Source organism: Malurus melanocephalus, unplaced genomic scaffold, assembly GCF_030028575.1.
Source record: "Malurus melanocephalus ecotype Western Australia unplaced genomic scaffold, MMel_1.1 scaffold_33, whole genome shotgun sequence".
Classification (NCBI taxonomy): domain Eukaryota; kingdom Metazoa; phylum Chordata; class Aves; order Passeriformes; family Maluridae; genus Malurus; species Malurus melanocephalus.
This window is the reverse complement of record NW_026623265.1, coordinates 1,752,654-1,766,885: the sequence shown is the minus strand read 5'-3', so window position 1 is coordinate 1,766,885 and position 14,232 is coordinate 1,752,654. Positions and strand designations below refer to the sequence as shown.

General features: G+C 42.1%; 1 protein-coding gene across 7 annotated transcripts in view; it reads left to right on the top strand.

Moving 5' to 3' along the window:
- Positions 1-9,252, top strand: part of LOC130572353 (SAM and SH3 domain-containing protein 1-like) — a 519,165-nt gene extending 509,913 nt beyond the window's left edge. For all 7 annotated transcript variants that reach the window (XM_057363993.1, XM_057363992.1, XM_057363995.1 and 4 more), the window contains 3 exons: positions 2,421-3,556; positions 4,070-4,201; positions 5,011-9,252. In XM_057363993.1, the coding sequence (XP_057219976.1) occupies positions 2,421-3,556; positions 4,070-4,201; positions 5,011-5,283 (1,541 nt within the window). In that variant the 3' untranslated portion in view covers positions 5,284-9,252. The remainder of the gene's footprint in view (positions 1-2,420; positions 3,557-4,069; positions 4,202-5,010) is intronic.
- Positions 9,253-14,232: the final 4,980 nt, after the last annotated feature.

Below are 14,232 nucleotides of genomic sequence, written 5' to 3'. Positions count from 1 at the left end.
TTTTTTTTTTTTTCATTCCCAGGCTACTGGCTTTACACAGACATACCCCATTTCTAAAGAAGTTAAATACAGCTTACTAGATGGCTTCAGTAAGAGCTTATATTGGACAGTAGTAGAGTTTTTCACAACTTTTCTTTTTAGTGCTGAGTTTCTTGAGTGGGCTTTCCTAAAACTGGCATAACCCCTGATCAATATTTCAAATTGAAAAGAAGGCACATGGTTTTTGTTGYGTGAGGTGTGACAGCAAGCCGCAGATAACAGGGTGAATTACTGCACAAGTCAAGCATGTGCTAGCAAATAAGAATAATTGAAAGGTAACMCTTCTTTCCATGCTCATTTCATATTGACATTAGTGCCTGGAGGCAGTAAAAAATGAATGTAACATTTCTTACACATCTTTTATTGTGATTGCAAGTTATTTTCAGAAGGCAGTGGCCTAGCTCCATGGAAAGGTGCTGAGGGGTTCTTTTGCTACTTCTCTGAATTCCTGAACCCAAGGTAGGAGCAACGGAGACAGCTTTAGTGTGGGATGTGTCTCCATTAGCATTTTGGGGAAATGGTGATATTTAGCTTGAGTTGAACTGTGAACCCTGCAGCTTCTGAGAGAAGAGTAGGTATGTACTCACATTCATCATTATGGCATGCCTTGATTATAGATGCAATAACTTTTTTTTTTTTTTTACAGTAGTATGTTTTCCTTATATCTTCTTAAATGTAGCCTCTACTTTCTTCGCTACTTTTGTGGATACATTGTTTTTTAAACACCTTGGGCAGAATAAGAGGCAAGAGAAAGCCAGATTTTTATTTTTTTTTAGGTTAAACAGGTTCTTTCATTCATGTGCAACGTGAACAGTGTATATTATTCAAAAGCCAAGCACTGAACTTCTGTCAATTTAAAGCTCTAAAGGCAAACAGTGTGAGAAGAAGGCATCTATTACGTAAAAGTACACCGGATTACTTTCGTTCTGATGTAGTTAGCAAAACTTCTCAGATTTCTCAAAATAGCAGATCCTATAAGTTGACAGCTATTGATTACAGAATGTTGATATCATCTAGTCACATCTTTTGGTTTGAGGTTTTGGTTGTTTGGGTTGGTTTTTTTTTTTTTTTCTGATGTAGTTAGCAAAACTTCTCAGATTTCTCAAAATAGCAGATCCTATAAGTTGACAGCTATTGATTACAGAATGTTGATATCATCTAGTCACATCTTTTGGTTTGAGGTTTTGGTTGTTTGGGTTGGTTTTTTTTTTTTTTTTTTCCATAGGAAACAGAAATTTCAAGTTTGTTCTGTCTGTCTGTCCGTCCATCCATCCATCCCGATTCTAGAAATCTTACTGTGCATGGGGGAAAATATCCCTGCCACACTGAAAACAGTAGGTGTTCAGGATGTGCTGTCATTCTCAAAGGTCATTGGCTTTGAGACAAATTTACTTCTATCTTRTTATAAAGAATATATTTTTTAAATCTATCTAGTATTTGAGAAATTACCTTCTTTTTGAATGAATGAATAGTCTGCTAGGCTCAGTGCATTTGATGAGCATTTTTCTGTCAAGCAGAGGTGATGGACTTCGTTGTTTAAAATCAGTGGTTCAAATCTCATAAAAAATATAAAATAAAGCTCACAAAGATCATGTGGTTGACATTGTCATCTTAAGTGTTTATAATAAAACACCACATCTCTAAGATCTTACACTTCGATAACACAGTGTGTTATCAATGGCTTGAGACTAACACTAAGATTAGTCACACTTCAAACTCCCATTTGAAACACTTCTCATCTCATAAGGTATTTTTCTATAAAACAATGCCATCCCTTAAAGTAGCTTTCCAAAGAAGCTGATGCAAATCCAGTCTTCATGCACTTTCTTGCTCTCTGTTTTGCCATTGCATATAATTTGCTGTTGCTCTTTCAAAAGATGAAATATTGGCACATAATTTAAAAATTCATAAACAGGGTCTTTAAAAAATCCTATTCAAACTAGTAAACTTTATTAAAAGATGAACATTATTATTTGAATAATAAATGAAGTAGAAAAGAAAAACAAGTTGGACTTCCRAGTTTTTTTGGGGGTCCTGTCAAACCAGTTCATTCAATGGGGTATCAGTTCTAACTGTAGGACACAGTATTTCTTCCCTGCAAAAGGTTTATATGATTATATGAGCTTAATCTCAAATCTCTGCAAATTGGACAGTAGGAAGCATGTTAATTATTTTGGATGTGTTTTACTTAAAAGATAACATTTACCACTAAAGCTGATGTTCACAAATTTTTACACTTGAAATGGCAGTGAGTTCTACATTTAAAATTAACAAAAAGGAAATAAATCATTTTGTTTCAAAAGCATTTACAAGTGATCTGTTTTATGCTGAAGATTTACACTGAAGATTTTTTTTTAAGTGGTGAATTTATTTGTTTCTAGGTAAAACTCGAAGGACCTGTCTTCCACCCTCAAAATCAGCAAGCGAGCATGGCTTTAGGGATTTCAGCAGAAACCAGCTATCAAATTATCCCACACTTCCACTGACCAAGTCAATAGAAACTGTCCAGCTGGGAGAGAAAGAAAGGCTGAGTTGTGCACATCGGGCTCTGAAGAGCTCCATCCAGCCTCCAGCTGTCACGGGTCTGAAGAAGAACCGCAGAAGTTTACCGGTTGCTGTCTGTCGAAGCTATGAAACTCTGGATGGCCCCCAGGGTGTAGATACATGGCCAAGATCCCACTCTCTGGATGATCTCCAGGGAGAGCCCAATACTAACTTACAGGACACTGACAAGAAAGTAAGTTCTTCTCCTCAGGATTCACTGGATGTAGTTAAAAAGGCAACTGGCTCTGCCTTGCCACCTCAGTCTCAAGGAGGCAGCTGTAAGGTGGATGACTTCACAGCTAAGCAGGGCAAAGGAGCTGCTAATTCTCAGAAAGGAAGAGCTAAGGAATTGAACTGCTCTGTAATGGAGACTGCAGGTGGAAAGCCTGCTCCGTTCCCCCTGAAAAACTGTGAAGCGCAGCCTGCCTTAGTGATGCATCATGCAACGAGGACACCCCTGGAAATACAGAGTAAAGGTTTTCATGACCTTGCACGGGCTGATTATGCTCCAGTCCTCAAGGGAGGTCTAGAAGCTGAGCAAAAAGGCACAAATGAGGCAAGAATGCAACCAAAAAATCCTTCTCAGCCACCACCTGTCCCTGCCAAAAAATGCCGAGAACGCCTTTCTAATGGATTATATCATCCTCCCACAACCACAAGCGGAAACCACTCAAGTTTAGAAGCACCATGTTTGCCAGTAAAAAAGACCAGCACATCTAGTCCCATTGATTGTCATGGAGCACCTGTCCATAGGACATCTTCTGAACAAGAGTCCAGTAGCCCTCCTAGCCCCCTGCCACCCTGGCTGTCAGAGCTCCCAGAGACTGCTAGTGTTCAGCAGCATGTGGTAAAGCTCGGACCTGCATCAGCAAGGAAAGTCTCTTGTAGCAGGGGAATGGATCTGGAAATGGTGATAGAAAACAAGTTGCAGTCTGAAGATATTGATCTTACTGAAGAACCGTACTCAGACAAGGTAAGCATTAATGACTTCAATGGTTTTATTCTGCTAGCATTCCAAAGGATAGTCTGTCGCTCATTGTATCTGTCATTTTTTGTGGGTGATGGGCCAAAATAAACCAACAATCATTGGGACATTAAACATTCTAGAACTCTTTTACCAGACTATGCATAAAGTAGTTCTTGTGTTGTGGGGGACGGACTCAGAAATCCTGAAATTCTGAACCTTCATCTTTTCAGACAGCTAGTGCCTTGGTGGCACTGGACATGGAAGTGTCTCTTTCTCTGCTAGTGTGCGGCAATAGAGCTGTAGAAGGAAGCAATGGTTTGATTTTGTGTTTCCAAGAAACTCTAAATTGATAGCATCAATTTAGTCCTTTAGGGATTGATTTTTCAGTTTTCATGGACCCTCAAGGAAAGCTCCTTCTTGCTCCCATCCTGCACTTCTTTTATGTTGAATTGGATGGTCTGTGTAGATACATTTCTTTAATYTGTCCTCTCTCTCTTGTGTCTGGCTGGGAACATTCAGCATGGTCGCTGTGGCATTCCCGAGGCTTTGGTGCAGAGGTACTCTGAAGACTTAGAGCAGCCTGAAAAGGATGTTGCCACAAACATGGACCAAATCCGGGTAAAGCAGTTGAGGAAGCAGCATCGCATGGCAGTGAGTACTTCCATAAAGATTTTCTTATTTATGAGCAGACTTTTAAAAGGACTGACTCATAGTAAAGGGACATACTTGAGAAGTCCTGGTACAGGAGTGCTCCTTCTGTTCATCCAGCAGGTATGACATAGGTAGAGGTACTGCAGGGGCAGGAGATACCTCCTTCTGTCCCAAAGGAGGACAGTCAGTAGTTGAAAGGAGAATGGATAGCCCTCTCTTGACCAAATAATTGTCTTAAAAGTCTAAGCAGACTGAAAGCAGTGGTAACAGAGAGTTGCTCACTAAGGGTGGTATGTATTAAATGCTTCTGTATAAAAATTTGAAAAGTTTTACATTCCTTTTTCATTTCTTAAACTATATTAGTATCCACTCTTCCAAGGGAGAAACTATCAAAAAATTTGATGGCTTTTTCTAAGAGAAGTTGGTCTGTCTGAGGAGGTAAAGGCAAAATTGGTATTCTCTTGCCTTACTGAGAAATTAAATATATCCCTCTGAAAAGTCATGTTACTGAGTATTGTTACTGATCTCAGACTAATTCTGAATGGTACATGACATTCAGTCAAGCAGCTGGATACTGCCCACTCTGTCTGTATTGCCAAAATTGTTGTCATTGCTTCTGTGCCAAGGAATTAGAGACTTTCATCCCACACCACTCTCATACTGACAAATGTAACATGGGAGAAGTTCAAACATCTGCTATGAAATTATACCAGTTTGAAAGAGAAACAACAATAACAAAAAAAAACTTGTAAAGCAAGCAAATATGTTTAACATTGAGGGTTCTTTTTTCTTTCTTTTTTACTCCCCAGATTCCAAGTGGAGGACTCACAGAAATTTGCCGTAAGCCTGTATCCCCAGGACTCATCACCTCTGTATCTGACTGGCTGATTTCCATTGGTCTGCCTATGTATTCCAGCCTGCTCACAGAAGCAGGATTCAGCACACTGAGCAAAGTGCCTTCTCTGTCACAAACTTGCCTTCAAAAAGCTGGCATCACAGAGGAAAGGCACATAAGCAAGCTCYTGGCAGCAGCAAGACTCTTCAAGCCTCTTGATCCAGAGGCAATTTTACATGCTCCATAGGGTGACAGTGCCTGGTTGAGAATCCACTGCTTCTTCCTGCACCAGTATCACTCTAATTACTTCACATAGCTAAAGAGATCAAGGAAGTGGCTCCCCAGGACAGGCAGATATCTTCTTCAAAGGATATGAAAGTCTTTGGCAACTGAAGGAGAAGAGAAGCAACCACCAAGTAATACAGATGTGGTACTTCCCTGCCCCCTCACTCCCATCTAAAGTATTCTTATTTCATAAACTGCACAGGGTTGGCCTGAGAATCAGACAGCTTCACAAAATTAAGGGACCCTTGCACATTTTCGTCGGGTTTGTGACAGTGATACTAGTTTGAGGTCTTTTGTAYATCTAGATTCCAGGTACCTGAAATCAGTCCTAAAGACCAGGTATAAATTAAGGTGCAAAATCCAGTAGAAGCTGTTTGGCAAATGCCTTTTGTTTATTTTAGCAGTCTAGAGCTAAACACGAAGCCCTCCCTAGTCATCTTTGCTGTTGCTTGGTATAGGTCCCTATTGCCACAAAGCCTTTAGCTAGGCCGAAGTTGATGGACTGAAATTAGTTTTCAGTGTGGTCCATCTCTGTCAATTCAGTGCAACTAACCCACAGAGAGTCAGAAAGCTTCTTTTTATTTGTACAGAGCTGAGGTCATTTTTATAAATGCTTTCTAGCAATCAGCTTTTTATTTGCCTTAAAATAAGCTTGTAAGCAGTTACCTAGTGTTCACTTACCTGTATTCACATTTCCCAAATCTTGTTTCAACCTGTCACACTTAAGTTGCATTTAGGGTGATTTCCAGCTGAAGTAGCTTCTATAAAATGCCTCATCATAACATCTCCTGTGTTGTAGAGGTGCTTTTACAAATGCAGGGTTATGCTAGGTTTCAGTTGTCAGGTTAACTCCTTGTTCACTACAGTCTGCATTTTACTGTGTTACTAAGCTGTTCCAAGATATACTGCCTTGTATATATGTAACTGCTTTTCATTTAAATCATATTCTGTGTACTGTGTTATATTGTCAATCATTATGCTGCAGCTTTGACTTGGTATCCTGACCATATTGATTCCAAACAGTGGGTTTCTGCAAATGAAAATTCACTTGCATTGGAAAAGTAAATTATGTCCCATAGAAATCACTAGACCAGTAATTCCATTGCATGGACAAGAAAATTCCCATGTCTTATGAATGACACTGTGATTTTTAGAAAAATTTATATCCCTCACCACTGCAATAATGTTACCTCTCACTGGAAAAGAGTATTGTTCTGGCTAATATGATACCATTTTCCAGGATGTAATGGTATTTTTCTGCCTAACTCCATGTGAAATGTTCCAGTTGTGTATGCGACTAATGACAGATTTTATTTTTCTATATTGGGTACACGTTTTATATACCAAAAACAGATTATCATGGAAAGCACATAACTAGCTCCTTCTTTGGGGTCTTTRCATGCTTCTTGTAGTGCAAATGCTCCATGGAGGACAGAGCAAGCTTAGTCTGGCAGGTAAAGGGAAATAGTATAGAAACCTGGGTACAGGCCAGGATGAATGGCTGTTTCCAGTATTGCTTCTGACATAATTTACTGTATAAAACCAGACAAGGCACTTCACTGTTTGGTGCCCCAATTATCCCAGCCTCATATTGAGACAATGACTTCTCCTGATAAAATGCTCTTAGACTGATAAATGAAAAATTGTGGTTGCTCCATGAGTCCTTACTATATCTGGTCCTTTTATGGTCCAGTTTTAGGAAGATGAATATGCATTTTACTACAGATGATAACTAATTTGCCCTCTGGTAGAATTCATAGCTGTTAGGTTTACTTCCCTCATTTTGTATTCCACCACTGGAATTCCATTCTGCTGCACACCATCATATGAAGGCAACTAATTCACTGATGCAACTTGAAATTGTTCTCAAGCAGAGCTCTGTAATGTTCTCCTCAGTGTCTGGATAATCAGCATGTTCTGATATGACAGAACCAGGAGACATACAGCAGACATGTTTTGTACTGGTGAAAATCTGGTGCAGCTTTGCCTCAAATCCTGTGTGCAGTTTTGGGCACCACAATCTAAAAATGACATTAAATTATTGGGAAGCATCCAAAGAAGGGCCATGAAGGGTCTGGAGGGGAATCTTTGTGAAGAAGCTGTATGAGGAGTGGCTGAGGWCACTTGGTCTGTTCAGCCTGGAGGAGACTGCAGTGGAGACCTTACTGCAGTCTCAACATGCTCATGAGGCACAATGGAGGGGCAGACACCGATCTCTTCACTCTCATGACCAGTGACAGAACCCAAGGAAACAGCATGAAACTGAGTTRGGGGAGGTTTAGGTTGAGTATCAGGAAAAGGTTTTTCACCCGGAGGGTGGTTGGGCATGGAACAGGCTCCCCAGGGAAGTGGTCACTGCTCCAAGCCTCTCTAAGAGACATTTCCACTACACTCCTTGGAACAGAGTTCTTGGGGGTGACTCTTGGGGATGGTGCTGTGCAGGGCCAGGAGTTGGACTCAATGGGTTAGTCCCCTTGTAGCTCAGTATATTCTATGATTCTAAAAGAAAAAAAAAATATTTTTTTAAATAATATATTGTTTTTCTGTTATTCCTGTCTGAGGCTTACGTGGTGACTCTCCGTAAGCAGGAGATGGAAAGAGTATTGAGACTTCCTGGGATTGCTGGCAGGCACCAGAACAGAGTAGAAGTAAGTGGACAGCAGTTATATTGAAGCAAGGAAAAAGCCCAAACTGACTATAGCAATAAAAAAGGCAACAAATTTCCTTGTGTTGCAGGGAAGACAAGTCATATAATAAAGCTCTCCTATTTTAATTACTTTCCTCTCTCTTAATAACAGAAGGAGAATTATGGGAATAAGCTGAACCTGTTTGCCCAACTCTCTTTGTAAATCCATGCTTTTAAAATGATTATGTGACCCAGGGAAACCAAATCACACCCATCAGAACAGGAGTGAGCAGTTTGAGATTTATGAGTTTTAATATTTGTCTTRTTTTCTTTTAAAGACTGTGCTTTGTGGTCTTACTTGAATTACAATTTTAGTTTGTATTTTAATCTAAAAAAGCCTTAAGCTTCTCAGTGTTGAGCTTCCCTGCTGTGRTTTCAGTGACCTGTGGCATTCCCCAGGCAGGTGAGGGTGGTTCGTTATGGGAGCCATAACCTCTTGCATCTTCTTGCAGACCTTCAGAGCTCTAAGCAAAAGTTCACTCATTAACTCTCGGGAAGCACAGAGGAAACCTGCTGCTGGAATCCTCATCTGCTCTGCTCAGGCTCACCATGTTAAGTATCTATCCATTGTATTTTAGTAACTCAAACAGCTATTTAACAATAGAAGCAGCAAGCCCAAAATATTACCAAATGCCATCACAGTCATATGCTTTGATCAATAAGCTGCTGTTGCTACCCCGGTGGCAATTCCCCGTGCTCTCATATGAGCCTGGCTGTGGCTGCAGCCTGGGAGCATGATCAGAAGCATTGAACACTGCATTATTCAAACAGGCCATCATCTCTAAGAGCAGCAATAGTGGTYGATTCACCAAGTCACAGCTGTGCAGTTGTACTGTATTATTTTTAGAATAAATAATACTTTTGGTCCAAGATACTTTATACATTAATTGACACCCTTTGGGGAATCAAAACTGTTGAGCAAGTTATGTAACAACTAACAAAGTTGCACTTTCTGTATATGAAATCAATATTTAAATAACTTATTTTTCTCCATTTGCTGTTCTTAAATGATGTAAGTAGCTGTAATATACCAGTACTCAATATGTCCTGCAGTTTGCTTCAACCCAAGAAAGCTGTGTATTGTAAAGAAAAAAAAAAAACAAAAAATATGAATGTGTAAAGATTATTGTGCTGTTTCATTTAGCAAACAAAATGGTTGACAAAAGGATTTTCCTGTGTATCAAAACTTGTCTATAATTATATGTCATACTGTTCATAGATAAAAAGTAAATAAATTTCCATGGTCTCTCTCTTTTTTTGGTTGTTTTTAATTTTGCTAACAGATGCTTTTTTTAGTGCTCTGGTAGCAGTGTCCAGCAATTTAATTTTTTTTTTGCTTATATCTTGGGCCCTCACCCTATAGCTTACCAAGCCTCTAGTTCCTCTCCTTGTAAGCACTCTCAACATATCTACAGCAGGAGAAAAAAGTTTTAAAAACTTAAAATATTAAAAGCCCTGAWAATCCACGACTAGAAGCAGCTGTTGAATTGTGATATGATGTGAATCATCACTGTCCCAACTTCGTTATGTCATGTGAATGTCCAATTGCTGGGCTCAGCGAGAGATGTGAGAGAGGTTTCCCAGCTCTCCCCTTGGGAGCTTTGCCACTTTGCAATGGAATAATTAATGATCGGTGGACACAGAGAAAGGATCYATGAGTACATGATACATGAATTCTCATGTATCCAGAGAAAGGAYACATGAGAAAAAATGTTCTGCAGCTGTAGTTACAGCTCTTGCCTGCAAGAAGGGATTTCAAGCCCGGGTTTCGAATGCAGCTCTGCTTCGTTTGGCTGCTAAGGTACTGTAAGTGCTGAGCAGGTACTGTCTGCAGTCTGTAATAAGATGACGGTGTCMAGGGTTTGGGGTGAAAGAGCCTTGGGACACCACTCCTGGCACTTCCAGCTCGCTTCAGTAATGTCTTGCTTACTGTTTTGCATTTGTCGGTCAGATTAAATTTGCTGTGTAATTAATGGATACGGTCAGCCGCCTAACAGCGTGCTGCCAGCTCATCATGGCAACAGCTTGAAGTTAATCCTTTGTGGGTTCGGCCCTAAGGAGCGGGGCGGGGGGGCCGTGTCGGCCTTCGTTGCCGTTAACCGGAAGCTGAACTCAGGAAACGGCATAAAGAGGGAAACAAAAAAATCTTTYGGGTGGGATCCAGACAGCTGAATGCTCGGCTCCCCTCGGGCAGCTCCCATCAGCACTGTGGGACGTGGCGAACATTCGGCGGAGCGTTTGCGGTGCGAGAGCTCCGTGGGTCCCTGTGGGCGCTCGGCCGGCAGAGGGCGCCGCGCCGCTGGCAGCGGGAGCGCCTGGCTCCGGGACAGGCTGTTTCCAAGGGTCTCTCAAGTAACAAAACAGAAATAAAAACAAAACAAACACTGCACAACATGAAAAGCCAAGGCGCTTGCCATTTCTGCAGCTGGAAGGAGTACTGCTTCCCTTCCAAGCTCTCTGTGGTCCCGGATTGCGTTGGGAGCAGCTGAAACACAAAGCCCCCATCTATTGCTCTCAGCATCTCGCTGCTGTGTTTGATCCCAGTGTGCTAACCACAGTGACTGCTGCCAAAACCGAACACCGGCACCCCACACACATACATACTTATCCTTATTCTAAAAGCTCTTTCCACATGTGTTTGCACCAGAAAAAGAGATGTGGGAGAAATGTGCTAAAAATCTTGCTACCAATACTTAGAAAAATAAACTTTATGCCTGAGCAGAGGGTTCACATAGAGACTGAAAAGCTATGAATGTAATGTGACATGTACTGCCAGAGCTACCTCATGAGTGCACTGAAGGTTAATCCTTTAACATTCTGGAAGCAGTAAAAACAMACAATGTGACTCTTGGTGCTGTGCAGGGCTGGGAGTTTGACTCAAAGATCCTTGTGGGTCCCTTCTAACYGAGCATATTCAGTGATTCTGTGGTTCTTATTAGTTCTTAGTCTTGCCCTTTTGCAGGCAGTGCAGTCTTTCACTGCATGAATGGACATCATCATTTGTTTCCTTCAATTCTGCAACACAACTAGTCTGTGCTGAGCTTGCACCTGCACGACTGTGCTTACAGGTGTTAAGTGTACTGATAATGTTCAAGCCCTGGCCCCAAAGCTCTGATATGACCAATATTCTGTCATTTCCAGTGGATTTGAGCCTGTCTTCAAGCAGAAGAATTTTTGCACTTGTAAATAARCTTATAAATATTCTTCACAAAAAAAGACGTTTTTAGAATCTCAGGACATTTTTAGAATCCTTATTCTTCCCAAAAGAGTCAGACTAGAACAAAGCCATAGGTCTTATGTTAAAGGAATATTGTTGCTTGTCCCGCTGCAGTTGAAGTTCATGTGTTGTGGTTTAGAATGCTGGCCAAAAACCAGGCACCCACAACACCTGCTCACTTGCTCTCCCCCACCACCACTGGGCAGAGAAGAGTGAAGAAAAAAAAATTAACAAAAGGRTTCATGAGTTGAGATAAGGAACAAGGAGGAAATGCTTGATGGACAAAACAGGCACTACTTAAATTATGAAGGGAATTTATTACTAACAAAGTCAGAGGAGGAGAATGAGAAATAAAATAAAACCCTCAAAGACACCGATCTTCTCCCCACTCCCTCCCCCCTTCCCACCAACAGTATAAAGCAGCGGGGGGTGAACAGGGTGTGGGGTTGGTCAGTTCAGGGTGTGGGGTTGGTCAGCTCATCACCGGATCGATCTGCGGCTGCTGAGGGAGAGGAGTCCTTCCCTTGCATTGCCGTGGGGTCCCTCCCACGGGAGACAGTTCTCTGTGAACCTCTCCAGCGCGGTTCCACTCTCACGAGCAGCAGTCCACACACATCTGCTGCTGCGTGAGTACCCCCACAGACAGACAGTCATCCCAAAACTGTTGCACCATGGGGTCCCTCGTCCACTGGGTGCAGGCCCAAGGCCAGGCTGTTCCATATCGGGAGCAAGGCCTCTCTCTCCATGGGTCTCCTGCTGGACACAGCCCCCTTCTCGGCGTCCGCCCACTGTGGCGTGGGGACCTCCCTCCTCCACGGGCTGCGGGTGGATCTCTGCACCCTCTGTGGACCCCATGGGCTGCAGGGGGACAGCCTGCTCCACCATGGTCACCACGGTCTGCAAAGGAATGCAGCAGCTCCTCCCCCTCCTCCACTGACCTTGGTGTCTGCATTCTCTCACATATTTCTCAGCCTCCCACTCTGGCAAAACTACTGTGTCCTCCCTTTGTTTTGATTTCTTCTTAAATATGTTTTCACAGAGACGTAACCACCATCTCYAATTGKCCCAGGTTTGGTCAGTGGCATGTCCATCATCCTCAGAGCCAACAGCAATTRRCTCTGCTGGACATGGTGGAAGCCTCCAGAAGCTTCTCACAGGATACATCTTTCTGSCCCCCCCACTTCCAAAAACTGGGCCAAKCWAAACCAACACGTAATGGAAAATACGGTGTCTATGGTCAAACAGAAAGATGCCTGGTGGGGTTAGCAACTTCCGAGAATAGACAGGTTTGAGTAGGAGAGAAAGGTGAGTTGGGATTACAATTTTGCACTTCAAACAGCTTTTTTTTAATTGAATCTGCTTAAGTTCACCATTTCTGAGACAAATCCTGYATAGCTTTGGAGGTTGTAGAATTGGCTTTTCCAAGATGGATCCCATCCCAGGTAGGCAGAGCCCTTCGCATCCCTGACAAGTTCTACGTTCCTTATATTGACATATGCTATTCTGAAATTCCCACAATTTCTTCTTTTAGCCACAAAATGCATACACAGCTGTGCAAGTTTGTGAAAACAAGACCAGTGTTTTTGTCCACAAATTATCTTAAGGGTTAGTTCAACTTGCAGGTGTGTTCATGTCTAGCAATCCTACAAAGCCAAAGAAGAAATGAATTTGCAATCCTGTGGATCATCTACTACACCCTGAGGTGAGAGCAATTTTATAGCTGACACTGGCTGTCTGAAAGCGAGATCAGTGATGCTCCTGAGCACACCGAGACTACAGGCAAACACTACGTACCTTTGTGTTTTCTTTTAGCAGTGCTGAATTTCCTGCCATCCAGAGGAGCTCCTGCACRAGCAAGAGCACATTTGCTGATAGTGAGGAGCAGGATTGCTCCCCTCCTGCCTTCCACTGCAATCAGATCTGCTGCTGTTACAGTGCAGCACAGGCTGCACCTGCTTATGAGCACCAAAGCACAGGCATCATAGAAGGTGTTTTGGATTCAGAGCAGTGCAATTACTGAAGAGCAGGAGAATGGCTTAGATCAACTCAAATTAGATCAATCAACAAATAAGCGCTTATGTGCTTAGTAAAGTCATCTAATTAAATGAGAGATGAGAGKCTCTCCCAATTCATTAAACCGCTTCCCTTTGAAAAATACTTATGTTTGGATTTAGAATATTCTTTGGGACCAACTGCTACCTTCTCAGTTTTCTTCTCCTCAGCCTGATGACAAAGTAGGGAAGGGTTTCAGGCTGCTTCCTAACACATATGTGAGTGAGAGTCAAAAATTTGCTTTTTGGCATGTATAAAAAACCTCTGGAAGGCATTCAAAAACTTTTCTTTTTTTCTTTTTTGTCTATTTTAGCAATTTCATCTGTTGTGTCTTGCTTCAGGAATATGGGAGGCTTCTACCTGAGTCTGTGAGGATTCATGCAAATTCACATCAAAAGCAATGGTCCAAGCTCCCACACAATGCTTGTGCACATGTAGAAATGTCTCCCCTGGAGAAGACAGTTGTCTGCAACACAGTATTTAACCTTAAAGGCAAAGCTTCAGAGCTGTGGATGTTCTCATGCYCAGGAACACATAAATTTGTCTGTGCTTGCAAACCAGGATTCAGCCTCACTCTACATCCTTGTGAGCTGCATCGTGCTGCCTTCTCCTGTCATGTTATTTGTTTGGGCTGTGAGAAGACCAAAGCCAAGGTTTTGTCAAGTTCTGGTCATTGTTTGGTGCTCACTGAGGTGTGTGCACAAACAAAAGTTGTTTGTGATGCCTTGTGCAAGCAGTCCAAGATGTAAAAGTTGCCTGGGGAAAATACAGTTAACACGACTCTGATCTGGTGAGTATCTCCTCAGGGCCTCACAAGGGTCCCACATTCAGCTGGGAAAGGGAGGAAGGAAAATCAGCCAGTGAGCTGGARACCCTCCATGCTGATGACTATTTCTGCTCATTTTCCCGGGTGTATCTACTTTGCCGAGGATTTCTGCAAAGTTCTGTGAATTCAA